General features: G+C 41.3%; 2 protein-coding genes across 2 annotated transcripts; both read right to left on the reverse strand.

Moving 5' to 3' along the window:
- Positions 1–1,174: 1,174 nt before the first annotated feature.
- Positions 1,175–10,257, reverse strand: LOC136448074 (uncharacterized). The gene is made up of 13 exons (XM_066447193.1): positions 10,082–10,257; positions 9,302–9,471; positions 8,207–8,557; positions 7,734–7,839; positions 7,214–7,282; positions 6,298–6,369; positions 6,027–6,098; positions 5,801–5,872; positions 4,182–5,233; positions 3,633–3,742; positions 3,121–3,245; positions 2,374–2,542; positions 1,175–1,426 (listed from the first exon to the last, which is right to left on the reverse strand). The coding sequence occupies exons 1-13, from the start codon at positions 10,210–10,212 to the stop codon at positions 1,247–1,249; spliced, it is 2,679 nt and encodes an 892-aa protein (XP_066303290.1). The 5' UTR covers positions 10,213–10,257; the 3' UTR covers positions 1,175–1,246.
- A 183-nt stretch (positions 10,258–10,440) lies between these two features.
- Positions 10,441–26,946, reverse strand: LOC136448673 (cubilin-like). The gene is made up of 11 exons (XM_066448312.1): positions 26,703–26,946; positions 17,893–18,090; positions 15,027–15,215; positions 14,314–14,507; positions 13,612–13,768; positions 13,353–13,439; positions 12,834–13,136; positions 11,865–12,097; positions 11,497–11,662; positions 10,893–11,288; positions 10,441–10,562 (listed from the first exon to the last, which is right to left on the reverse strand). Exons 1-11 carry the CDS (start codon positions 26,800–26,802, stop codon positions 10,441–10,443), a joined length of 2,145 nt encoding a protein of 714 aa, XP_066304409.1. The 5' UTR covers positions 26,803–26,946.
- Positions 26,947–27,759: the final 813 nt, after the last annotated feature.

Raw genomic sequence — 27,759 nt, forward strand, 5'->3', positions numbered from 1 at the left:
TGTCTTGTGGGCAAAGTTGTTTGGTACCCTTTTTACCAGATATAACAATTTCTTTAAAACCTGTTTCCATTTCATAGTCGTTTATGATAACACCAGGAAGTCACCCAAGGCAGTTGCAATACCCATTGGTCACCACTCAGTAGCCAATCAACCTTTATCGTAGGGATATATTCGATCGGGTTACTTAGTGTTATATTCCCGTAGATCAAACATTAGTCTACACCAATTGGTCAGTTTATTCAAGTGGACAAATTGGCATCGACATAACAAAGCTGGCGGCTTAGTTGCAGTTCTACCCTATTCCGCTGAATAACAGTGGCATCCTTGTATCGCGGCGAATTAAAAAAGTGACTTGAAGGGAATGACTTTTACAAACGGGAAGTCTTAGACTTATAATAATAGTGTTCTAACTTGCCAAACGTGTGATGCTGTTGCTTTTTCGGAAGTGTCAAAATGACGTTAAACATCGTCCAACTACACATGGTGTTGAACCAATGCACCACTACGGTAAATGTGTGCTGACCTAGACTGTCACGGATATTTTTCCTTCCTCTTAGGAAATCCTTCAGTCACCATTAGTCTTAAGAAGTATTTCAAATCCTGATGTACTATGTGTCTCCTTCCCGATGTCATTTTGATTTGGCCTACCCAAGGAGGCTCTACAAAACCTAATTGTTGCAACGGTGGGGCTGAAGTTCACAAAGCTGCTGTTATCGGGTTAGAGGATAGAGGACGCTAAAACACAACCGTGAAAAAAGCTGAATTAATGATGTACACGGACGTGTGTGTTGTGTCTGGGGCGGGGATTGCGTAACAGCAAAACAAAAATCCACACACACACACACACACACACACACACACACACACACACAGACACACACACACGAAACAGTACCTCTATGTTTCATGGAGGTAATGATGACTCAAAAGTGAACAATATATTGTTATAAGAGCATCTAGCATGTGTTCACCCATGTAGCATATAGTATATAGCCTCTATGAATGACAATACCAAAATGATGATTGAAACGACTTAAAAGTGTGCACGGAAACGTAGTCAGCACACTATTCCCAGATTGCTCAAACACTACGATGTCATCACCTCTTTCGAAAAAGTTAATTACAACTGACATCAATAAGACAAAGAAGTTGTAGGGGGGGGGGGTAGGCATAAGATGATGTGATGACATGCAACGTTTAACATGACAACTCCTTGCCATATCGTCGTGAAATCCAAGAAGATTTCTTAAACTTTCTTGAAAGTGAGCTTCGACGGAAGAGCCAGACTGGTTGACCGACGTTCGATAACACGTTTCAGTTTCTTCCATTCCCGAAAGTCAGAATCAAAGACTTTTCTGTGTTTGCTTTCTTTTTCGACGATCCTGGCATTGGAGAAATCAGCAACGATGACCGTCAACTGCGGCTCCTGTAACAAGGTATGAAAAATGTATCAGATAACGTGTATTGTTTGGTTGGTATGTGTTACACATTTCAGGGCAGCGCAATCAAAAATCAGCAAAACCTCAAGTACTTCACATGCCTATACACTATGTCATACCAAGGAAATTATATAGGATGTCCTTGGTCATACTGGACAAAGAACTTATTTGCAAGAGAAATAAAAGAAGCCATCTAAATCAGTGCTTTACAACCATCCCTAAACAGAGACGGGGGTTGCCATAGACTTTCTGTAACTTATGATCAACTGCTCACAGGGTCAGATGTTATATCTGCATAACGTGACCCCACCGAAGGAGTGGATTGCTCGCTCCTTGATAATGACTGGATTTGGTCAGTCGAATATTTGAGTATTACTAAGTTTTTGTGATGGAAATTACACTTCGACTTTGATACAGAATGACTTCAACCAAATTGAACACAGATGGACTTTCAAGTTAAGCCCCTGTCACACTTGTGCGTATAGCCGTTGCGTGTGAGTTGCGCATTTACATTTTTTCCATACGCCGCCGTGCGCACAATACGCATCTCACATGCATCTCGATAGATTTGTGTAAGTTTAATGTTCGCCGGCATACGCACAATATGGCCCAGTGGGTATGATAGTTTGGGGTATTAACGAATTACGATAATACGCAAGTTGTTCGTTATGAATAGTTTTCCATTATTTTGATAAATATGTGAGGCACATTTAACATGTGAATAACGAAATGTGAGTCACACATTCGTCAAAATAATCGAAAAAGTCCACAACTATTGTGCGTACAGCTGCGTATTGCATTTTGTCCATACGCAACTCACACGCAACGTGTATACGCTCAAGTGTGACAGGGCCCTAACTTTGCCGCCAGTCTATCACGTGTGAATGTAGTGCGACCGGCACTGCTTTTCGAACTTTAGATAGTTTTAACTGACCTTCACGACTAAGAGAGTCTCCAGTGACATTCTGCCAAGGACGATGTCGTTTCGGTGCAAGAAGTTCAAGGCCTTTATCACATCCAAGTTGATGGTTAGGAGGTCTTCTGATGTCAATTCCGTCGCCACCTCTCTCAAAGTGTAGTGATGACGATTGGTGTGTAGAACCCTGGGGAGTACAGTGAGGTCAGATTCAATACAGGTTCCTAACACCCTCTTTCATTGGCCCCGCGGCACGTTTGCGACCTCGCTGCGACCGAGCGATTTGACACCGCACTAAACGAATGTCATCGATGTGATTTGTTGTCTTTTTAGTCATGCTATTAATAGCACTTAATGGCGGACCGTAGCGACTGGAGGAAGAGGGTTGACTTAGTCCGGGCAACCCGCCAGACATGATGATGACGAATTATGAAATCAGGGTCGCACAAATGTAATTTTGGTCGCTGTACGGTCGCTCGGCGATCGCCGTTCAGCGGAAGGGGGCCTTGTTAATCTTGCTTTCCCGTTGACCATCAATGCTATATTGAGCAGGTTTACAGTTTATAATCCATTCATGTGACTTAGACATTCCTATGTACATGTTGTAATACCAGTAACGCTAAGTATGTATCAGTAAAACTAAATACAGTCTTTCAACTGTGATTGCAAGGGTGGCATATTTTACGTCATTACACCAGAATCTCCTCGAAACAGATGTTATTTTGTGTGTATAAATTGATAGATAATAAAGATGGAAATGTTTACCACTTGTAATCATCTTTGTCTGCAATTGCGCACTGGCTAATGACATTCTGGTGACTCCCCGCGATACCAATTCTCCTCAATACGTTCATTTCAGTCGTAATGTCTGCCTCATCCAAAGCGTTACCCTACAGATGTAGAGGAAGGCATACTGTAAATGCAGAAATGTTCGCGGTGGCTTTATGTTCGCGGTTATCGCGGTGAACTTAAACCTATCGCGAAAAGTGTTTCCATTATGTGACTGTAGCGCTACTATTGTTTCAAACGCGAACTTAAACGACCGCGAACACTCCATTTTCTGTCTACCGCGAAATTAAATCCCCGCTAACATTTCTGTATTTACAGTACTAGGTACAAATCATCATCATAGATACCCCCAAATAGCCCATAACAATAAGAAAAATGACACAAACATGTTAAATGCGCTTTCAATTGTACTTAATCTAGTTATACTTATCTAGTTGGAATGAACTTCATCACAGTACTAAGCGAAGATCTTTTTACCTATCTCTTACCTCTTTGTTGAATTGCAGCAATACTTTTGTGACATGGATAGGCTCAACATCGTTTTCGAGGCACTGCAAATACAGCTGCATCTGTTCAGCGTTTTCTCTCTTTGCAACGACTGAAAGAGACAATGGAACCAACCCTACATTAAAAGATACACAGAGAATAGAGATGTCTGTTTTAAATTGATGAATAGTAGAAAAACACACATTCTCTTCTGTTTCTAATCTATCGTTGAGTACCATTTAACATACTGCAATAACTAGTCAGTCAGTCGTCATAATCATAATCCGTACGAAACACCAATTATTGTATGATACACAGAATGGTCCGAGTGTATTATGAACTTTTTACTTCAATAGATCATTAACATATTTCAGTGTTGATTTAAAAGAAACCTAGTACTTTAGAATATTTCATGGACATTGTAAGTAAGTTATACTTGTGTAGAATATCTGTAATTGGATGTAAGTTTTTGATGATCAACGATTCGTAAAACGGTGCACAATTTTTTTAGGAGATAAACACCATTATTGTTCTTCATATTTAATACATACCGCCCAGCTCATGACCAGCTAGACAAGAGGAAGCTCCATGCAGACGCCACCTGAGCTGGTCCCCAGACGTGTACGAGTTCCCTTCCTCATCTTTCTTGGCATACACCTCTCTCCTCGTGAACCAACTCGGTGTGATCGTCGCCAGTTGAATCAGCGGATTCAGTCCCGAGGTAAGGGGAACAACGAAAAGCACCACCCACGGCACTAACACGACAACAGTTTCATCTCCCGTGGTACAAAACATCCCAACAGAAGCAACAAACAGCCAGCTTATGGAATTTGTAGCAATTATCAGCTTCATTGTCCACTGACTCTCCGGGTGCTTTACACATTTTTTTGTATTTTTTGTTCTATAAAATCCCTCTGCAAAGCAGCATAATCCCCATATGGCTATTGATGCCACTACCATGATGGTTGGTAGAGCAACTAGCAGCACAAACCAGTGTCTCCACCGCCCCTGTTTTCGAACGATGTCAACAAATGGCGAACAGGCAGCAGACGTTGCTTCGTCTTTTACCTCATCGAGTGGAAAACGCATGGGGAGGATAGTACATAGGAGCGCAAACAGCCAACATAACGTCATCATAATCACATTACAGATACATTTCCACCGAGTTGTTATCAGTCGGGATACCACGTACATGTCTGAAAAGAGTGCTACGAGTATCGTAAGGGAAGCCATTTTGCTAAACACAATCAGCCCTCCTGCTATGCTACATGCTATATGAGAGCGCCATCTTTGATCTTCGAGAAAATACCTATCCTTGAAATAAAGATTCGCCGATGAAATGATTATTAAGTATATCCCCGACAGACCGTCGGCTATTGCGAGGTTACAGCAGAAAAACGTCGATGACTGAGTTGATTTTTGTACAATATAGTGAATCAAGGTGACGGTGTTGCCCATAATTGACACTATTGCCAAGACCCAGACTGTAATTTCCAGGCTCTGTGTCTTGATTAGATGCTCACATGAGGATATGTGGTCGTGCCCAGCAAAGCACGCGTTCGTGTGAGGCGCCAAACAGCACAATTTGTACTGATTAGTTTTCCTGCAGGGAGAGAGAAGAGCCAGTCAGACGCGTGCCGGCCGTGTGCTCTCTGCCCGGCACTTTGGCGCGTTCTAATTACGGGAACGGCCGTGAAACTACGCGAACCACAAAATTACTGTCACCGGATCCGTTAACGACACGTGCCCACTTCTGATACAAATCTACCGCAATGGTATTGATTTTTCTAAATGCCTGACGACAGATTACGGTTTTCCCAATCTCTCATTCGGAACACATTCATCACACTTATCTTACTGTACATTAAACACTGTTATCGGGTATATCTCACTGTAGCTGCGGCACCGTGGGGTTGTGTTACCCTTGACTTTATAATAAGAATATGCTGAAAAACGCACAAGGTTTTTTTTTACTAAAAAGACAACAATACGCGCAAAGCGTAAAAAGATCAGTTTCTTATCGATGAAATTCGTTGAGCGCTCAGTCTAAGCGAGGTCGCCAAATTGCCGCGGGTTCAGTGATTTACCCGCTTTAGCACCAATAAGGCATGCTCCTTTGCCTTCTAATCATTACAAGTAGATGTAACGTTATATTCTACCGAATACTTACAAGTCTCGCAGATTGAGTAGACTCAAGAAGACATTGACATCTACGTCATGGACATTGTTCCCTGTCAAGTCACTAGGTAAGAAAGAACAGACCCAGTCAGTCTGTCGCATGTCTGTACAATGATCTGCAGACGATTGTAAGATACTACTCATCTATCTTGCGCAATATATGAAGCATGCCACTCGGAAGAAAAATACTGTGAAATGGGTATCCACAAATCACTTACAGCACTTCCAGGTTGTCCAACCCATCAAAAGTTCCAGCCGTCAGCTTTGAAATTAGGTTCAAACTGATGTTTCTGAGGAAGACAACAATATAACAATAGTTTGATAGCAATATAGATGATCTCCAAAGGCCTACATATGTTTTGTCCTACGTATACGGGTACTTGGTATGGAAGGATAAGTTGAAACATTATCTAGTACATTTATGTCGTGCAAAACAGCCAATGTGTATAGATATATACATAAGTTTAAGTTAAGTTTAAATGTACTCACAGATTTCGTAACTTGAAGAGGCTAGAAAAGGCACCAGCCGGTATACCTGTAAGGGAATTATCACTGATGTCCCTGGAACGAGAAAACGTAAATTTGTCACTCAAATTGATAGGTCCTCGATCGGTGTTAATCTGTTTTTCAAATTCAATAGCACAGCAGAACACTGTAGTTTACAGGTACCGTCAATGCTTAGATAAGGACTAGATTTTGCTTCCTTGTTAGATTCATGGTATGGTAAAAGACATTCCCTCAACAGAGACGGGGGCTGATACCTACTACCGGGCACCCTTGACCCGTTGCTGACGTCACACTTCCGCCCAGGTCAAGTGACGTAGGCTTCGGGTCAAATCAACATGACAAGGACCAGAGGCTGTGGTCAAACACGGCTGTTGCTATGTGCTTCGCTTCGTATACGGATAAAGCGTGTAAATTATAGGGGTGGGTACCGGTACAGAAAATTCAGGTCCGGTCCAGGTCCAGGTCCAGAGGGTGTACTTGTTATGACCGGTTATGTGTGACCGCCTGCTGGTAGCCTGGTGAATTTTCTAATCGGTCCATAGGCCGGTCTACTGATTTTTTTCTGGACCGTTTTTTTTGGACCGGTCCATATGAAAATACCGGTTTTGTACCGGTACACGGTACCGGTACCCACCCCTAGTGTAAATCTATCAATATGCAATCAAAAGATAATGTTACTGTAAAAATAGATGGCGACAGCGGGGTACCAAAGTTGCACTGTCAAAGTATGCTAGGTTACATGTAACAACTACAGCAAGCATCGATTAGCCGTGAACTACAAGGGTATCTAGCGCCAGAAGTCAATGAGCCGGTATTGGCAAGCAGATGGCTCGTGCAATAGAGGATTTCCCGTCGGTTGAATGTTATTGATCTTTTTTTGGCAACACTAAATGCTTACAGTGTAGTCAGCAGCCCCCAAGTTCTCAGCGAAGCTTTGGTTAAGTTGAGTCTGTTTCCTGTGAAATATCTGAAAATAGAATCATTATAGTTTGACTGAATAGCAATTTTTTTTATTGACAACCGCATATTTAACAAGAGCCGACGTGTCAATGACCGACTGTCATCATCTTCAGGACAATTATGTCACGTTCTCTTTGTACTGCAGCTAGGTGTCACTACTAACAATGCGGTCCCAAACGTTACGTTTTGTCACATACATATATCATGGTTTGAGTTTGCAACTTGGAGCCACATGATTGTCTTCCAAGTTTGGCAAGAACTATCTTCTGCTGATGCACATTATGTCAGGTATCTATCTATTTCATCCCGACAATGCTTGATAGGAAGATTGATCACTTGATTCTTGATTCTGACAATCTATTCATCTTTCAATCAGTCCAATACAATTAGATGGCATATTTTTCATATACAAAAACTAAAATCATTTCTTTCCATTTCCCTGTTTCTTGTATACTTACAGTTCACGACTTGTTCTTGGTACCTTTGGCGGAATAGAGGTCAGGCCTTTGCTCAAACAGGAGACGACTCCATTCACGCACTTACATGAAGATGGGCAAGTTGAGGCTGGAAATGTAGTAAATTACAGTTAGATAGAATCTTGTCCATTGGAAGGCCAAGGTCTAGAATTCGTACCGATAGTTTATGTCGCAATGTAAGCCTTTTAGTAGACATATAATGTATGCAGATATAGAGTGTTACTCAGTGTGACTTATATCAAGTATACAATTGTTTTAGATGCTCTTAGTCAATTCTACACTTTTGGTACACTGTTAGCTTTTTAAGTCAATATCATTCACACATACCTTATCCAATAACTTAATTATCAATTTAACAGCAATATCAAGCAAAAAGAATTTAACGCTATTCTAGATCCTGCATGTGTGTGTAACTTTTGTTGCGAAAAACAGAGCAGTGCTTCAATTCTACTCACCATCTACATCCATGGAGCAGAGAACCAGGTTGGGTCTCCTAAACTGACATTCAGTTTTTGGAACTATCCACCTGTCACCATTCATGTCATATCGCCGCTCTAATACGCCACATGTGCTTGTTTCATCATATTTGATATCCATGTATACTCGGGCGTACGGATGCACTGGCCACATATGTTCAAGATAGTCCTGAACAAGAAGAACATCAGCAGACGAGTTGACGGCTGCAACAGTCGAGTCTTCTCTGTGGCACAGACGGATGCTGTCCCGGGCTGGGTTGGTACTTCGGGCAGGAAGGGTGTAGGTCCGGAGACAAGACTTTCCAACCATTGTCCAACCCCTGTTGCAGCCTTGGTACAGAAAAAAATATTAGAATGTAAATGGTTTTCACAAGTTGTATCAATTTGAAGACCTAAATGCAATGTTTATTTCTTATGCATTTAGACAAACCCTGTCTGTATAAGACACAATATCTGTTCCCGCATCTACAAAGAAGCGAGAAGAAGCTTAAGTTGACTCTACCGGATAGCTTAGTACAACACTCTTGCCTACTATGTATGTTTAACTCGTATATTGTTGTTTTACCTAGCCACTCGAAGCATGAATGTACAGTAAAGGATTTTCATTATCTTAAGATGCGTTCACGTGATACATTCACCGTTTTTACCTTATGTGTATAAGCTTCACTCCACGACCACAAAGTCAGTACTCAACGAATACAATACTGTAACCACATATTGCATGATTGTGATGAGTATCTTAAATAACAAAGAGTAACAAGGAGTCACATAGTAGCCGACGTTTCGGTGACCGTCTGTCATCTTCGTCATGGCAATAATGAATGTTTCACTTTGCTCTGTAGCTAGATGTCCAAATATTCCAATAAAGTATCCAGAGTAGCTGCTAACGATGCGGTTTCAAACGTACAGTGTATAGTTTTATGTATCAAATATTTACATTTGGGACCGCAAGTCATTCACAAACCTGATGAGTTTTTTTTGTTTCCATATTTTAAAAAAAATATCGATGATTTACAGCACTACCGGGTTATTTATCAGATATTTCTATCACCTAGAAGATACCGACAAAACTACCTCGGGCCTTGGCCTTGCAAATGTATGACCTGGTCGCCTCGGGATAGTTACAGGGCACGGTGTACCAGTTCGTCTCGGGTGAATCTGCTGTTTTGCCCGCCAGCATCAGAGCACAACTCTCCGTGTTCTGTCCGGCCGGCAGAGGCGCCCTCCCTCTCCAATATGTGAATCTTACATCAGATGATGAGGATAATCAAACGTTATCATAGAGACAAATTTCCCAACCGGGGCCCGGCCGGGATGTTGAATGAAATTGCATGTCAAGAATTACAAATTATGCCCGTGACTATTTCTATTTTTCAAACATTTTCTGTGTTTTCTTGTCTCTTATATCATTCATTTCGTTCCCGCAAACTTCCTGGCCGGGTGCCGGTTTGGAAATGTGACCCTAACATTATCATGAAGAAGAATCATGCAAAAAAAGAAACAAGGAAATATATTTGAAAACTCAAGAGCTCAATAATCGTTCGCCAATGGGCGAACAGTAGGCTCCATGCATTCGGTCAATGCATGTAGCTGAATACGATGCTATATGTAAAAGCTTTGATTGCTCAGGTACCTTTCAATGAAAGACACTGGCTTGATTTCAGATAATGATAGTGAAATAATAAGCGCGGTTTGAATATAGAATACGATAGGAACTCGCACTGATGTTTACTGGGATAGTGCCACCACTTTTGTATCTCACAAACCATTAGTGTGTAATGGCCACCGCCATGATTAAGTTGGCGATGTCTGGCTATAACGTTTTGCGTTAACATGTTGGTTAATGGCCCTTACCGCACTTCGCTGCCATCCACCCAGGCGTATCTCGCATCCTGGCCTGTAGTCATGAGACCTATAAACGCCGTGATGGAACCATCAGAATTTACGTCCTTCACCGCCCTGAGTAGCTGCTCCACGTACTCCATCTCATGTGGGCTGGAAATGCTAGCAAGGTCAGAACCAAATTCCGCGCATCTAGAAGAACAAATATATCTCTTGAATTACAGGGCGGCGCCTAAAGTATTCCTCGCGTAAGTGTGCCTGGCAGTGTGCGTACTTTTGGGATTGAAATTACAGACAAATTGACAGCTCAGAAAACAATACAAAGGCATCAAAGTCCGCAAACGATCTCGGTAGCGAACAGCATTATAGTCTTAGAGACCACGGGATGAAAAATACCTCTGTTGAGCAGTTTCCCAGGACAGCGTCTCGTTGCCCGTTATCACGCGGAAGCAGTTACTCCTGTAGTATTTGAAGTCTTCCTCACACAGCTCCTCTAGGTTAAAGTAAAGTCATAAAACTGTCATTGGCAGCATGTCAAGAAGTATGAAGCTTATCGGATGTAGCTCGGTAGAATGTGTACGTGACAGGTGTAACATAGGAAGCGCCGTTAGCCATCTTTATGGATTTGTTCTTGCCCGTTTGATGGAATATGAATTTATGATGTAATGTATTAGCTAGTGTTAGTTGCATGGTTACAAGGGCTATAAATTTGTGGTATGAATAATGTAATCGATGCTTGCAACAAATAGACATTGTGAACATATACATGCCAAATATAACGTCGGTGAAGATTAAAACAGGAATAGAGAGGAAATAAACCGACCAGATTCGGAGGATCTGTGTTCTTGAGGAAGACTTTCCCTCATAGAATAGAACGCAGTAAATGATGCCACATCGTCTCTGTTATCACCGTAGTTTACAAACTTCACCAATACTTTGGAGCTTGTTGATCTTACAGAATACAAAGAATAGCGACCTGGTAATTCACAAACTGTTGGGAAAGACCCGTCGACTTGAAGTTCCTTTATAAAAACCCTTCCCTCTCTTTTCTTATTTGTTTTCAGGTTTCGGAAAGATAAGACGATTTCCTTTCCTGGCAGCAATGGTATCTGCCATTCGCACGCCAGTTTCTGCCCTTGTGAAGGTGGGAAAAATGAGCCACAAGGTGCGGGGAGATCGATCTGTTTCTCACAGCTTTCAGCTTTCATCCTTGGGCATTCTGAAAGAACAGTAGAGAAATACTGTGTCTTATTCGCTATTGCCTCTCGACGTGACACAATGTTAGTGACGTATACGTATTGCCAGTCGATGCTCTTACTGAAACAGGATGGAAATAGATAAAGCTATTTCGTCATTCGGTTAAGAATCAGCATCGTTGTTTTGAATTTTGTCGTCAGTGCGATTAACAATATGCGCATTCTCATTACCTGATGTTTCAAAGAAAAGGATAAATCCACTCCTGGACCATGCGCAGAAGGTGCTGTAAACGATTTCCACTGTACTGCTGGACGACCAAACCGTTCTCCACGCATTATTGTATTGGTGACAGAGGGAGAATATCAACACAGGAGAGTTCCCATGAAGATCATAGACCTAGTGTGAAATCAGACATTTACAAGTGCATCCCATCTTTGTGAAATGAACAAATTGACTTTTTAAAGTTTCCAACACAAGAGGGCTCAATATCAAAATGAACGTAATTATTTGCGAAAGTTTTGCTAAACAAAAGGCTATGATTTACAAGCTCTGACACCTTGTACATGGTGTTACCATTTCTTCCAAAATGGATTCTTACCTTTAAGTCTTCCTCACAAGCATATTTCATTTGCTTGCACATGAATCTAATATCTTCATATCTTGAGAGCGGCGGCAACACAACCTTTATGTACGTTCCTTCCTTGACGTTGATCCGTATCCGATATTCGAAGTTTGTAGAACCACGGACGGAGTGATGACTAATGATGCCACATGTGTCTTCTATGACTGTGGTTCCATTCTTCATCAACTCATTTGAGTAATCTTGGCATCCTAAGGTGTTGAAAATGCAGCATTAATCGAAAAATGTACAATTTCACGTAACACATCTCAGTACAAAGATGATCGGATGTATGTGACATACCGTTGATCATTTGATGAGATAAATAGAAATAGCAGCGTTCCGAAATCATTTGTATTCATAACAGTAATAAAACATCACGAGCAGAAGTCCACTGTGTTCTGCTACTGCAGTGGTCTGGACACCCTGCAGCCGCAGTCAGTCTTCAATTTTCTCCACTTTGTCCGGTTACGAGCAGTAGTTTTAGTAGAATTCTGATATGGTTGTAAACTACACACGTAGAGGAATTCTAACTGTAATTCCCGTGGTATGATTCTTCTTCATTCATCAAGCGGGTAGTACTTGCGGGTCACTGTGTCATGCCTGTTTGCGAAAGACATTCTCCAACGTGGTCAATGGGCTCACATTTCTCGCTTGAAATAAACAAACTAAAAAACATTGCAATTGGTAACATGGCGCGATCACTGCAAATTTATCAACACTGCGATTTCCAAGAAAGTTATCTGGTATCTAATTTGGGTCTACTGAGGATATGACATTCTCTAGCTCGGCCAGTTTGTTTGTAGAGGTCCCGTATTCAACCCAGTGTCGCACGTCAGTGTGATTGCAGGGCAAAATTGGCGAAAAGCTCACCAAGTTGCCGGGATAATTTGTCTCAAACAAACGCAGTCCATTGAGATGCCCGCTAAATTGTCTGCCAGGTCTTACCTGTAGGACTGTACTGGACTTCTGGTATCCACTGACTGTTCACAACATTCGACCAAAACACGATCAACAGGTCTTCTTGCGAAGTGACTGTTGGGAGCGGAAGTGGCGTCTGTGAGCTCAAAGACAGCAGTCTTTTTCTTTCCGGGTTGTAGAGGGCTGCTCGGGTGCGGCTGCCGTGCGGCTCCCTTTGGGCTGAGGCAACCGGATTGCTGACGAGGTTTAAACTGGTCAGAAGTCTCCGGCTGGTCGAGGTTTTCACAGCAACTTTGCAATGCAGTTCCATGTCCGTGGGAATGTTGGGTGCTATTATGGCACAAAATGTGATCATTGTTCAGAAATGAGCGACAGTTAACATAACATCACCGCACAAAATAGCACAGAGATTCAATCGGTATTAAGCATATTGATGCTCCCAAATATAAGCAAACTCACTCATTCACACACTAATGCCCAACATAATAAGTTTCTTAGTGTAAATAAATAAAAGTATAGAATCAAACTGACTTCATGTCAACATACCTGATATTTGATTGTTCATCGCTATTGTGTCGATGTCAGGGTTTTTCCTTACCGCTGGTAAACAAGGGGGAATTTTGTCTGCAATGTCTGGAAGCAAAATTAGAATAGATATGTTTGATGGCCATTATTCCATTAAAAAGTTATGAATTATTTCATGGAAATTTTCTTGAGACAATGTTATAATGTCAAAAAGATTACTTTGATACCGATTTATTATTGGCTAAAGCTTACAAGGATCTCAATTTAAATATTTTCATACCTTCTTTATGGCACTGGATAAACAAACCAGCATCTCTCTGTCTTAGACGAAATGACAGCTGTAGTCGATGGCCTTTGGAAACTAGCCTGCGGTTGATGTCCTGGCTAAAGTCGTCAATCACAACTGGATTTGAGCTGTCGAAGTCACTTTCGTATATCTGAAAATCAAACACACGTAGACAAGCAACAGCAGGGCGATTCTATATGGCTACTGTGTGTGATATCATTGTTAGGGTTGTTTGAAGACAATGGCTGGCATACCCCACTAGCACATTGTTAATCCCCAACACCCTCATGCCACTTGAAGCTGCGATTGCTTAGCAACCGCTGAGAAACCGCTGAGAAACCAAAAATTAGCTCAACGAATTTCATGGATAAAGAAAAATTTCGAAACATGTTTTGTCTTTTAGATAATGCTCTTACATCTTGTATCATATTTCAAGTATTAAATTAAGGGTCAAACATATCCAATATTAATTCTAGGAGTTGTACTTGTAGGGCCTGTCGGCCATCGCCGATTAGCGAAGAGAGGGCCTTATGAAAACTAAATGCTGCCTCTACACTACAAGTTGAGGAAAAGCTAACCCCCACCTGCCTCATTTGTGGGATGAAAAATCGGCCGGGGCCTAACTGTACAACCAAGACGTACGTGAACATCATGAGTTACATATGCCGACACAGCGATGGTAAAACATCGGTTTACCTGCATCAGGCTCTGACTGATGTTACCCCAGGGCTCCCACGTCAGCGCAATCTGCTCCCGCAGTTCACATTCAGCAGAGTACGCGGCAGCTGCCAGACCCCCCGCGGTGATGTTAGCGGCTCCCGGGCACGGCAATGTCTCCGGACCAAGGTCAACTATGGCTCGTAGCGTCTTCTGGTCGACATCTCTCATCACTAAGTACATTTGTCAGTAGAAGCTTGTAAGTTTAAAAAAAGGAAAGGTTTGGAAAGGGCAAATTTAGGGAAACAACGTAAGTTTTGAAAGACCAAAGCAATTTCTGTATTAAAGCGCAAATGGTTTATAAATGGTTCATAACCACAATGAAGGAACCGAGTTTCTAAAGATGAACAGAAAGCCACTTTTCTATTACAATCACAGAGCCGACAAATCATAGAAAAGTCGGGGCTTTTCGTCTTCACCAAAATAAGGCGAAGCCAAGTTGTTTAGATAAAGGCAACTCTAGTATTTGTTCAGTCTTTTGTGACGATAATGTAAATCAACTGCCCATTGTTACATGTACATATGTCTCTTATGTTTCTACCATGAACTTGTAATTAACCTTCGGGCATGAACTTTCAAACCGTTAGTGCTGTCTTAATCTTGATCTTGTAGGGCCTTGCTGTGTTTGCCATATCAGCCTTGTACTTGCCTTCGTCTTTTAAATCATCATCAAAAGCATCATGTGCACATACCTTCTGAAGTATATGACGCGTGAAATCCTGTCATTGTTATAGATGTATCCGATGTGAACCTCATGAATAGATGGTTGCGGCTGGAAACGATCCTCAAGAAATCTTGTGTTCCACAGAATGTTCCAAGTAGTTCGGCCTTCTCATTCACGCCATCGAAGACGGTGAGCTTGTCATACTCACAGCTTCTTCCTGTTGAGGAAGAAGAGACGTACTTAATATAACAGTTTGCCATGTCAGGTTTCCATGGCAAACTTGTTTTACAATGCAAGGAATCCTTACCAACCTCGAGGAGGCACAAAGATAAACGTGGGCAGACACAAAATCGGGTTTGGCGGGAACACAACCATTTATTCCTTAAGGTGGGGTACAGGCATGCGGCAGCACTTCTGGGGTGTCTTGAAAATACTATATAGTGTTACTTGTGGCTCTTGATTTTTTTTCTCCAAGTACCTCTGTGCAATACAATTTATGCAAATTTTTATGACGTCATGATGACGTCATCAACAATTACAGGGCCACGCCCCTTTTTACAAAAGTGGGTTTTCCTCGCTAACGATCCAATGTACAAAGCTAATATTTTAGGGACAGATGCATAATATTGCCATTGGTCAGTACACGGGCTCCTTTTTTGATATCTTTCTAAATTAATTTTTGGTGAATTTTGTTCAATAATTTTATGAGAACCTCCTTCTGTGGGCCCTCACACATTATCAAAGTATCAAAATGCTTATGCCACCCGTGAGAGGCAAGATCAGGTGGTAAACCTCAGAACAGCATTTCTTTTTCTGCCCTATCATATACAGTTTTGTCAAACTTTTGCTTCTAAAATCATGCTGTAGAGGTAGTATTAATAAAATTGGCATTTATCAATCGTAAAATGACCCCAAATCGCCATTATTTGCCTTTTTCCCAATCATGCAAGCACTAACAGTGACATACGGGTCAATAACCTCTGCAAACACACTATCTGACAGTCAGAGCAGTGTTCACAGCCAGGCCAGAGAATCCAGCTTTCCAGAGGGAGGGAGGGAATAGCCAAAATGGAGGCCCCTGACTGGTCAGGCACCCAGCCAGGACGTTGGAAACTGCAACTTTGCCCTTGAAGTTTGCGGTAAACTGATAACCTATGTAGGAAAATGATGCCAGATAATGAAAATAGACCTATACATCTAACAAATCAGATGGTTATTTTGTCTAAATATTTTTGTTGAAAATGTGCTGCCGCATGCCTGTACTCCACCTTAAACGGAATCGTAAACAAATATATAAACAGATGAGTATAAAGGAAGTGATATAAAACAAGGTACAAAATGTATACAATAATATCGTCTAAATATCAAACGTTCTTTTTAGTTCATTTCCGTGGGATTAACGCAAGACATTAATCATTTACTAGTCAAACTCCATTCAAAGCTTACGACATAGGCAAAATATAAGAAATCATAAACCAAGTTGCGTTCACGGTAACGATTAGGCATCAAATCACTGTTTACTCAAGCAACTGGATAGACTTTGGAAACAATCAAACGTTTCAGGTAGGGTCAAATGTAGAATAAAAAAATCAGTGACTGGCGAAAGGTAGTGGATGTCACTGACGAAAAGTAGTGGATCTGATGCCAACTGAAATGTCTGACGGTTTTCAAAATCTATCCAGTTGCTTGAGAAACTGTTACCTTGTGTACTTCAGTATCTGGATGTCTAACCTTCGTCGATTTAAGAAGAGTTATATATTTACTACAAACTTCTCTAGAAGTCATCTGCATCTTGCGAAGATATTGAATTGCCAAGAATCATGCAATGATAGTAAAATGATGTAAATAAATAGAAGTAAGTCATTGTAACTCCAATCACGTAACTGTGAAGTTACTAGTCCCACGCGAAGATATATAACCGCAGGTACGCCATGATGTCCAATTACTACTAATGGCAATATCATGTGGTAATTATAGACATGGGTGAGTCACAGATGAGTACATGCAGATGATTTATTCATCCTTGTGGGATATATATCCTTTTCATTACGTAACGCAGAAATTGGCTTCCTCCCTTCAAGCGCATCCAGACGTAATCCCAGGTACAATAAAGAAGAAAATAGCTTTGCTCCAGTGAGTTATACACGTGCGTGCTGTGTGCTTCCACCACAGGGTTATGATTGGTGGACTTACAAAACTCAATTTCCCTCGCTACATTTGGACGACTACAAAGTGATTTTCAATACTCCGCGAGGATTTGCGGGGGACGATGCGGAGAAGAAAACTTCGGCTTATTACCCAGCTTTGGGAACAGGCCAAGATCCAGGTATGTCCATCTTGTCATGGGCCAACTCCACCGAGCACTGCTAAAACTACAGGCCAAGATCCAGGTATGTCCATCTTGTCATGGGCCAACTCCACCGAGCACTGCTAAAACTACAGGCCAAGATTCAGGTATGTCCATCTTGTCATGGGCCAACTCCACCGAGCACTGGTAAAACTACTCTCAAGTGATGGTTTGAACAATGCTTATAAAACAACTCAATTCTAGTAAGAGCCCGGTCACATATCGTAAGGTCGTCGTACGATCGCAAACTGAATGCATTCTTGGGAGAGCTATGCATGTGTACTGTCAAATTCAGCTGTCTTGTTCCAGGAAAGGCTTTCTAAGTTGCCTGTCGGTGGATGGTTCTGGCAAGGTTTGCATGAAAGACTACAGCATCAAACCTGTGCGACGACCTACGACGAGTGTGAACGTGGTGTATCTAACTAGCTAGCGATTCTAGCAACCTGTCATAACTTCTAAACGTGTTAGGAGATTTATGGCAATGCATCAGTAGAAGTTGGAAATAAAACGTTTTGTGTTTGAAGGAGTAGAATATTGACACATGTACCAGATTCCTCCAGCTCGAAGTGTTCGAACATCATGACGATGCGGTGCCTGGGCTGGACATGTAAATGCCACTCACACACGATGTCATTCCTGTAGGGCGTATGGGGAAACCCTGCTGTTTGGACGTGGCCACAGTTGGACAGTAAGTTCCGAAAACTGTTGCAACCAGAGTCACCAAAACCCTCCTCAGTACACGAGCCTGAAACATTCACAAAGAAACAAAACATTAATCATTCAAACTCCACAAACATTCGTGTCAAATTGCTTTGTTGCTTTTAATTGCTTCTTAATTGCATCAGTCTGCAATCAACGTTGCTCTTAATCGCTTATGCTGCAGGGATTTTGTAATATTGAGGGTATGGATGTTTCAACGAGCTCTACAGGGTCCACACGATGATGAGTACCACCTATAGCGTCTCGTCGCGTTGATGCTGTTTTGCATATTAAATCTTCAATTTGTAGCCATCAAGTTGGCATTTTTGTTCGTCTAATCTATGGTGTGCAGAGTCATTTCTTACATTGAAAAATAACGGTACTTGTACTATATATGACATCGCCTGCAGCAACAGCTGCTCTCTTTTATATGATTAGTTCCCGCCAACATCTCGTGTAATATGTGAAGTGACAAGGTTGAGAAGGAAATTGGTCCCAACAGAATTGTGGTTGCTCTTTCTGCTGAGTCTGTGATGATGAGAGGTGCGCTTTGGGAACAATTATAGAACCACGCTGGAGTGAACCGTGAACCTTCTTTGCTTTTAAATTAAGTACAAGATGAAAAGCAGTTCAAAGTATCAAAAGGCGACCACTTATACTCAACAGGGACATTTGTTTGAACGACGATGATCTTCCTTTGGGGGGTTTACAAGTGCCGAGGTTCAGTTACGTGAACATCAAATTAATTGCAAAGGACCAACTAACGTGTATTCTGACGACAGGCATTTGGTATGACCTTCGGTTAATCGAAAATTCACCGTGATTAACACAATTGACAAAGATGGGAAAGTCTACAATTTGGGGATGTCCAACTTTCTATTGAAAATTACAGATCAACTTTGCTGATTATATATATATTTCATGTTTTTACTTTATTTCAATCAATCACAATACAAGAGAAGGGGGGGGGGGGGAACAGTGTATAAACACCTCTATAAGATGCCCCCTCGCACCATACACACTTAAGAAAATGTTACAGGTAGTAATCCACAAGCACTTCGCACAAGTAAACCACGCTTCCGTGATTTTAAAGGGGGATCTCCTCGTCGATAAGCAGTGAAATAGAAGGAGGTAGAGCTTAACTCTCAAAATGTCACAAACGTAAAGCATCTAGCAAACGTAATCCTGGAATGCATAAATAGAATGTAAAAAGTACAGAATAAAACGAACAGAACAAATTTATAGTATTTGTCTGATACAAGATTCTACCTTATTAAGGAGGAAACGTTCGTGTTCAATTTACTAAATAGAGGAGACAACGTTTTTATCTATATGCGAGGACACGAATGTGCGCAGTCAGCAGGAAAATGTATAATGTAGTATAGTAAATCATATCCACCGAAACAATACAATATCTATGACATTTCATAACCTTCGTATGCCGATGCAAAGAGGAGCTATCTTGGTGTGACATTCATATTCGTGTTGCGGCTAAGGCAAACAATCTTATCAGCTTCTGTGCAGGCTATTTTCTCGCTGTGAAGAGAAAGGGACATTATTCACCACTGTTGTTCATCCGGACATGTAACATGCTGCGCACCATTGGGCTGAAATGAAATAAGCACATTTGAAAAGAGCCGTAGTTTCTGGTGATATACAGCACACCTATATGTGCCCGTCCGTATTAAGTATCATTACCTCATGAAAAATGGAGGTATAGTTTTTGGCGTTGTCGGCATAACTTAAGAACTTCTGGATGGATTGTGATGATATTTTAGATGTGCGTAGGTGTTGGCAAGACGTTGGTCGAGATTGATTTGGGGCCCCTTGGTGTATGACCTTGGCACTGCAGCAGAACATCTGTTTTTTGTATCATTTGTCATGGACGTGTTATGGTTTTTTGGTGGCTGATAGCTTTTGGTGTTAGTTTGAGCCCCCTAGCAGGTTGCTCTGGAACTGCAGGGGCATTTCTGATGAAATATTTCTTAGACAGTGACTACACTTGTATGACCGGTGCTGGAGAAAATCTTTTTATACCACTTGTTGAGTAGGATGAGATTTACAGGCAACATTTCATATACAATATACAAAATGTAACGACTGATGATGTTGTATATTTTCTTTAGCAATTATATTTCTTTGCTGTCAATAGTTTAGGTTAGTGGAAAATAATCAGACAGAAAACACATTTTCTTTAGCAATTATATTTCTTTGCTGTCAATAGTTTAGGTTAGTGGAAAATAATCAGACAGAAAACACGCAGACTATTAAAGTCAATTTAAAGTCCTCCAGCACCAATGGTGCATAGGGTGGCGCCCATCTCCGTTTCGGCAGCCCTTGGACCACACAACTTTGTACAGTCACTACAGCACGGGGCGTGCCCACTGGTAGTAGTGTGTGTTTAACTACCATACTCTTTCCCAAATGCTGAGTGCTAAGCAAAGAAAGCAGTATGTACCATTTTTAAAGTCTTTGGTATGACTCGGCCGGGGTTCCAACTCACGACCTACCGTATGTAAGGCTAACACTCTACCCACTAGGCCATTGCACCGGTATGCGCAGACTATATGCTGTCATATTTCAGGCTTGGTGCTTGCACTCTCATGTCTTTGAGTTATTGGTGTTCTTTAATGGAAAGGCCATGCACTGCAGCTTTACAGAGTACTTCCCCACATAGAAGAAGTTCCATCCACACGGCTTGCGTTGGAGTATCGTGGTTTAGGATTGAAAAGTCATATTATATATGATGATATCGTGTACGTTTCTGCCTGACACAATAATAATACATGTAACTGCCATTCGATATTATGTTATCAAGAAGAAAAGGTACTAAAAGACATTTGCAGAGTCGATTCTTTTTGTTTTCAGTAAGACCTAAACATGACAAGGAGAAATGGCTGCACCCGTCTTTCGGAAGGGACGTAAAATGGAGGTCCCGTGTTTCAGGATGTGCCTCAAGTGCGTTTAAAGAAAAGAGCTACCAATACGTGGCTGTAAGAATATATCCTGCTACTGAAACAGCAACCAATCTTGCTGCCCTATGTGCCACTGGGTACTACAAGGCCAAACATCTAATCGAACGAACGAAATGAATTGCAGATATCATATTCCACGTCTCTTACAATGCAAAGTAGCGTAGTGTTCGTAGCTCACTGACTCACTGACTCACTGACTCACTGACTCACTGACTCACTGACTCACTGACTCACTCACTCACTCACTCACTCACTCACTCACTCACTCACTCACTCACTCACTCACTCACTCACTCACTCACTCACTCACTCATGATCATTCACTCTCTACCTGGAGAATTGAGACTTATGCGTTCTTCTGCCAGCCAAGTTCGTATCTACCCATCACATATACCTGCAAGCGGTTGAGCATACCTCAACATGATAAAAAAACTCGCTTTACCTAATCCTAATGTAGCACTTCTCACGAAGTACAAATACACCACGCTTCCGTAATTCCAATAGGGGATCTCCTCGTCGATAAGCAATGAACTAGAAGGAGATCGTCAGATAATTACGTGCGTCTCAGATATAAAACATGTAGAAATTGTAATCCTTAAAACCGTGCCTAAAGAAAACGGAAATAGAAGGCATTGAATGTACAAATACATGTACCGATATTGTATAGAGATGTATGAGAAAAGTTCTGCTATGTTGTCACAAGTGAACCAATCATATTGACGTCGACTCCCAACCGAATAACGCAGGAAGAATATGAGCGGCAAGACTGGCCTTCCCTTACGTTCCAGTCCATTAAATCCATTGGACGTGCACAGTCCAGGGTGACCCCATGGCTTTCGGGTAACGTGAGATGAATCAACGAATGCCATTGTCCATGGTCACAACTTGGAGCCGAGTATTGACGCGTCAGTTTGGACACATTCTAAAGACCAATCTTCTTTTGCATGTGAAATTCTTTACCCAGATTGTATCGACTTGATTTCATACTGCAGCGGAGCTGCACTATCGATTGAGACGGACGGATGCAGATATTTCCAGAGTGAAGCGCAGTTAATGACCAGATCTTTCACCATTTGGCAACACTTAGGAACATAACCTCGGAATTGATTTCGTAACTTGATGGGGAAACACGTTTATAGGGGAGACAGTGACGTCAGATGCCTATCATCTCACGTATCAGAATGGAAGGGAAAATGGGCACAGCTTTACAAGCGCCTGAGAGAAGGATCTTGTTGCGATTCACACTACTAGTATCTCGTATGTCGATGGTACGATAGCCCATACGTTACGTCGCCCTAGGGAGATTTGTGGGAAATAGGAGACGTAGGGCCTAAGAAAAATGTTGTGTTTCCGGTTACTGACCGATCCCAGCAAAAAACTGCCGACCCTAGCCTTTTTTTGTCGGCCGCTGGCAAAAGTTTCAATCTGAGTGATGAAATTCACATCATACTTCCTGTATTTTACATAAGGTTAACAGATGAGGGTTTTGAAAAGTTAGTGTAATAATGTGTAGCAAATATTGTACTTCCCTGTTCAGTTTATCAATATATTTGTGCTTGTATAATGCATATCTGTCGTAATTACAATATGATGTTGAATACACCAGTGTTCTGATGCATTAATGCTTTACATTGCTAAAATGTATTTTTGTTCGGCCGGAATCTAAAAAAAAGAAAGCAAAAAAAGAGAATCCCTACCTACAGACCCTATTTCTTTCAGGGCCGTAACTGGAAACACAATATATTTTTGCCATGCCTGGACAATCCATCAACGTTTGCTTCAACATAACGGCCTGTAGAATGGGTGATCTTCACGCTCACATAGCAGCCTGATTTAGTTTTATAACATACAGGTAAGACAAGCCATATATTGTGAAATCAATCTAAAAAAAATCGTTACTGTCGAAATTTTTCACCAGATGTGTTAGTTTAAAAGTTGGATAATAGCCACAATTCTAAACAACATTCAGTATACAATCTTCTCAATAAACTGCTAATGGCCGGTCATTATGTTAGATACTGTAATTGATCGGAAGTCGTCCAACTGTAAAGTGGTAAATCATGATGATAACAGAGCTATAAATCCTTGTAGCTCGGTTAACTCGACGTGAACATCGTGAAATGTTTATAAACCTACCTGGAGAATCGAGACTTATGCGTCTACTTGGGAAAGCTCTTCCCATTAAAGCGCTAAGTTAATTCTAGCCGTAAGTAAAGCACACGTGTGTATTGCGATCGATAGAATTTTATTCCCTTAACTCGTTTGGAGCGATTTTGAATTTGTAAAGTACAGTAATGTTGACAGGCGAGGAAAAAAACTTGACCTGTGCTTCTCTATGGGGTTCGGGAACTCAATAATGCAAAATCACAACCATTATCGATTTGAAGTATCAAGAGCTTTGTTATCGGCGTTCATGCGAACGTCTTGCGTCGGTTGATTTATCTAAACCTGACTTCACTAAACGGATTGATACTCGTTGCCTGTATCTTTACCGTTCATTATCTAACCTACTATTCATGATTTTGTGTGTATCACCGTATCGAAGAAGGAGTGGTTAACAGTACATATTTGGTAAGTTTGACAAGCATGATCCACGAACTGAACATCTGATCATGTTTTCTCAATTGCATGTATAGAACTGTAGATTCATCTTCAGTTAAAGCGGCTGCAAGTAACAGCAGAAGTGTTAGAATAGATCGTCATTCGATTCTTCCTTATGACCCGGGATTTCACCCCGTATTCAAGAGTGGTAATGGATATAGCTTCGAGGCGCCGGCAGTTGGCCATTTAGTTACACTGGGATTACTAGAGCACTAGAAACGCTGTATTCTGCAATGAATTTGTGACAGAGACCACTGTTTGGAATGGCAAGCTAGTCGCGAAGCAGCTTGCGTGCCCTCAACAGATAACAACTGATCATGGCTGGCATATTTCAAGACCGCCTTTATTCAAGAGTTGTCCACTCCATATTCAATAGGTGGCTTCAGCAATGGCCTAACGTGCTCGGTAGGAAGATAGCGTGGAATGTCCAGGTAAACCTCATGAATACAAATTGACCACACTGAAGAGTTTATGAATCTTAACAACCGCATTGCCTAGATTGCCAAAGCCATCAACCATTGCATGCAGCAAACGTGAATAACACATCATTGAGCACTAACGGTGTAGAGAACATTGTCATCTATAAAGTAACCACAATGCGTACGCCTAATTTGACATTTTCAGAATCAAAGTTTGAATCGCACGCAAAATGACTGCTTGACGTTTGATCATCCACAAGGCACATCCTGACAGTATACTTAGCCGTGTTGCCAGTATTCTCATCGAAATGGAAATCCGACAGATCCATTTCATGCCCTAGGCTGTACCTTAACGTCGGAATACGTTAAAACTAAAGCCAGAAATGTCAGAAGTCAGCTAAGGTAGGTGGCAATGCGTCAGCCATCTCCTGCCGTAGGTGACAGATCTACGTACGTCCGGGCACGGAACTGATGGATTACTGTCAATCCTTTGGTCTCTTTTAGCACTTTATCGGTATCTTACGATATGCCCTGCAATGGGCCGTAACTCTTGAGTCTGAAATATGATTTGAAAGTCAGGCTCATGGCAGCAAGCAGACCGTGTCACTAAGTGAAGGTCTGTTCAGTGACCATCGAGTCATCGATTGCCGTCAAAGAGCAGCAAGGTCAATACCAGACCCATAGGTAGCGCAAATACGTCAGGCAGATACAGGATTGAAAGGAATGGTATCTAGAGGGTGGGATTTCAGCCTTGACATGCCAAAGACTGAAAGAATCACGTGGTCAGTTGTTATGACCAAATAAACCGATATGTCGGTAGCTGGATTGATCTTTGTCGTTCCGTATCTATCAATGAATATTTAAAACCGCCTGAAGTTGACAAATTGAGACAGTGATGTATGTTTCGTATTGTGAACTTTAACAACTCGGAACCTCTTGTCGTTTATTGCTGTATTACATGCAGAATCCCCTTTATACCACAACATTATTGCGAAAAAAACACCATTATCTCTGTTAGTGGCCCCAGATTTAAAGTAAGATCACTTGAAAATGAAATTCATTGCAGCGTTAATAGCTTACAAGATAAATCTCGTTCCACACAATTAGACGGTATTCTGCCACAACCGTCTCTTACAGAATCGGATATCTATCATAAATTGATTAATAATTTCTCTTCATTGGATTCTTAGTAAGTGGATGGTGATACATGCGGCGTCAGTTTATTTTGGTATTTCAAAGATGATAGGTGCGCTGAAAATACCACAAGTGTCTGCAAACTCTGGGAGCTGGCCGTATTCGTATTATTTCAAAAGGCGTTTTAGGTACATAATCGACTGCTGTTTATCATTTCTAACGTGTAGTTTTGCTCCAGTAATGTCTGCATTATTTTAAGTTCAAACGTCAACTCTCAGTTAAAATCTCTTCGTTACAAGTAATCATTGCTGCGTATATCACGCCACGTAATGGGGCACATGAGGCACTTACATGTACCATCGGCCAGAAGAGTTGTGCGAAATTACAACTACCATATACAAAACAAAAAGAACAATAGCAACAACAACAAGCTTTTCAGATGATGTAGACTATTTTATCACCGGTGACACCCAGTGATGACCATGTATTCACTGAATGATATTTATTGCATTTTCATGCCCATATGTGCTAAATGCAGTAACCATACTATTAAAACAAAGACTACAGGAAGACTGTATCATTACATGTAGTGTTGATATAGTGTAAGACCACACAGATTCAAAAACCCGTTCCTTTACCACGCCTTTCGCCAGTAAACTCAGTAACACTCCTACTGTTAATCTACTTATGCAGACGTTCTTGTGACATTTGCTCTTGGCTATGTATGTGTCTTTCCTCGCTGATATGTAACATGTGTTTTTTATGCTGATGTTTCTCGTGTACAGTGCTATGGTGTACAAATCAGCGCAATTCAGTTTGTGTTTCATGCGGTGAGTTTGATTTTGATAAACTAAATTGAATTGAATTGAACAATGATTTAAAAGGGTAGCGACAAAGCATAAAGTCTATATTCTATGGTTAAATCTATCGTACACATGCTACCACTAAATCTGTCGTAAATATTTAATTTTTCAATAAATCTATCTTTTCTATACATGTATCAGAATACCGAGCTAATGGTACAGGACCTATGTCCAATGATTTATAACAGTACGTTATACTGAAGATAATATAACTGCTTTTGTTGTACATGAGTATGGAAGGCTACGACCCAGCAAATAAGAAGCTTGAGGCGTATAGCTTTTATCCGAATAAGTTTGATAAGCGAGGTATTTACTCATTTATCATTATTCTCAGCCTCCGATACAATGATGACAATGAACAACTATGCAGCAGCGCATTTACAGAATATCAATGAACTAAATTCATTCTTCATGTTTTCATACTGTGCTAATACTTGTATGTTGAACATTTCAGGGTCATCTCAATAGCATTTTCAACATAGCCTATACATGTAACTACATAAATAGTCTATTATCTGGAACTATGCGACTCCAGATGTCTTACTGAGGGATGACTGTGGTGAGAAAGATGTTGGTTAGCTTGAGGAATGAATCCACTCTACTTTATATTACATAAATGTAATCTATACATATTTTCAGAACTATTAACAGAACGAATGTACTCACCAGGATCTTGAGCATCAGCTGAGATTATGGCAATTAGTAGCAGAGCATGGAATATGGTCTCAGATGAAGGAAACATTTTGAAGTGTTCGACTGCAACCATGAGCTTCTACCTTCCTAGTCACCTGCTAAAGTACTGTCGCCAAGACAAGACCGGTTTCTTAGGAATTTATCTGAACAGCGTTCTCAAAGTTCCAGTGCTGAAGACAAGTTTCGGCTGGGGTTTGGGAAACTCGCACACTGCCAACTGAAGGAACTGAACGCGGCCGTCTATAAAGAGCATAGAAACCCCCGTTGGTCATGAATATTTCATGATGTCCTCAAGAAGGTTGTGATTGGAGGATTGGTGTTCCACCCATACGTGCGCGTACTAAGCAAATCGCAACGGGGAAAACTAGATGTCCGCGGGCGAAGACCATTCGACGATAAGAGGCTCGTTAGGAAGTGTCGATAGGTCTGCAGATATGCACTACGGACATCAAGTCATCCAGGAAGAAGATGTTTTTCTTGGAAGGTCTAAATCAGGTAGTTTGACATAATAAATAGCATCTTCTGCTCTCTAACTAGAGAAATTCGTACTTGAAATACTTCGGGATATATTCAAAGTGTTTGGACATGCCCTTTCAGTGCATTAATCGGGTAAAGTCAAATAGTCATAGATAGCTATGGATAGTCACAATCGGTGATATATTTATCCGCGGTGTCTGCGTACAAGTCTGGAATCAGCCATCAGGTGTCCTTGATGTACCACGTTGTCCTTATCATATGATGAATTGAAATAAAAGGTTCCGTTATGAAACATGGGCAAGATAAACTGTGGTTGCAGAGTAAAAGGCACCGTTAGCCCTAAATTAAACGCAACTATCTTGACAATGTAACGGCAACCACGGACGGGAGGCCGACAGTTCCAGAGCCTGACTAATGTCTCCACAACAGAGTCAATGGAAGGTCACGATAACATTGGCAATTAATCAAACGGGGGAAGGAAAAAGGCACACAGTGTGGGGCCGCAAATGTCAAAGGTGGTAAACAGCATCCAAAAATGCAGAGAGAAAGAGGG

This window comes from Branchiostoma lanceolatum, chromosome 14, assembly GCF_035083965.1.
Source record: "Branchiostoma lanceolatum isolate klBraLanc5 chromosome 14, klBraLanc5.hap2, whole genome shotgun sequence".
Lineage (NCBI taxonomy): Eukaryota > Metazoa > Chordata > Leptocardii > Amphioxiformes > Branchiostomatidae > Branchiostoma > Branchiostoma lanceolatum.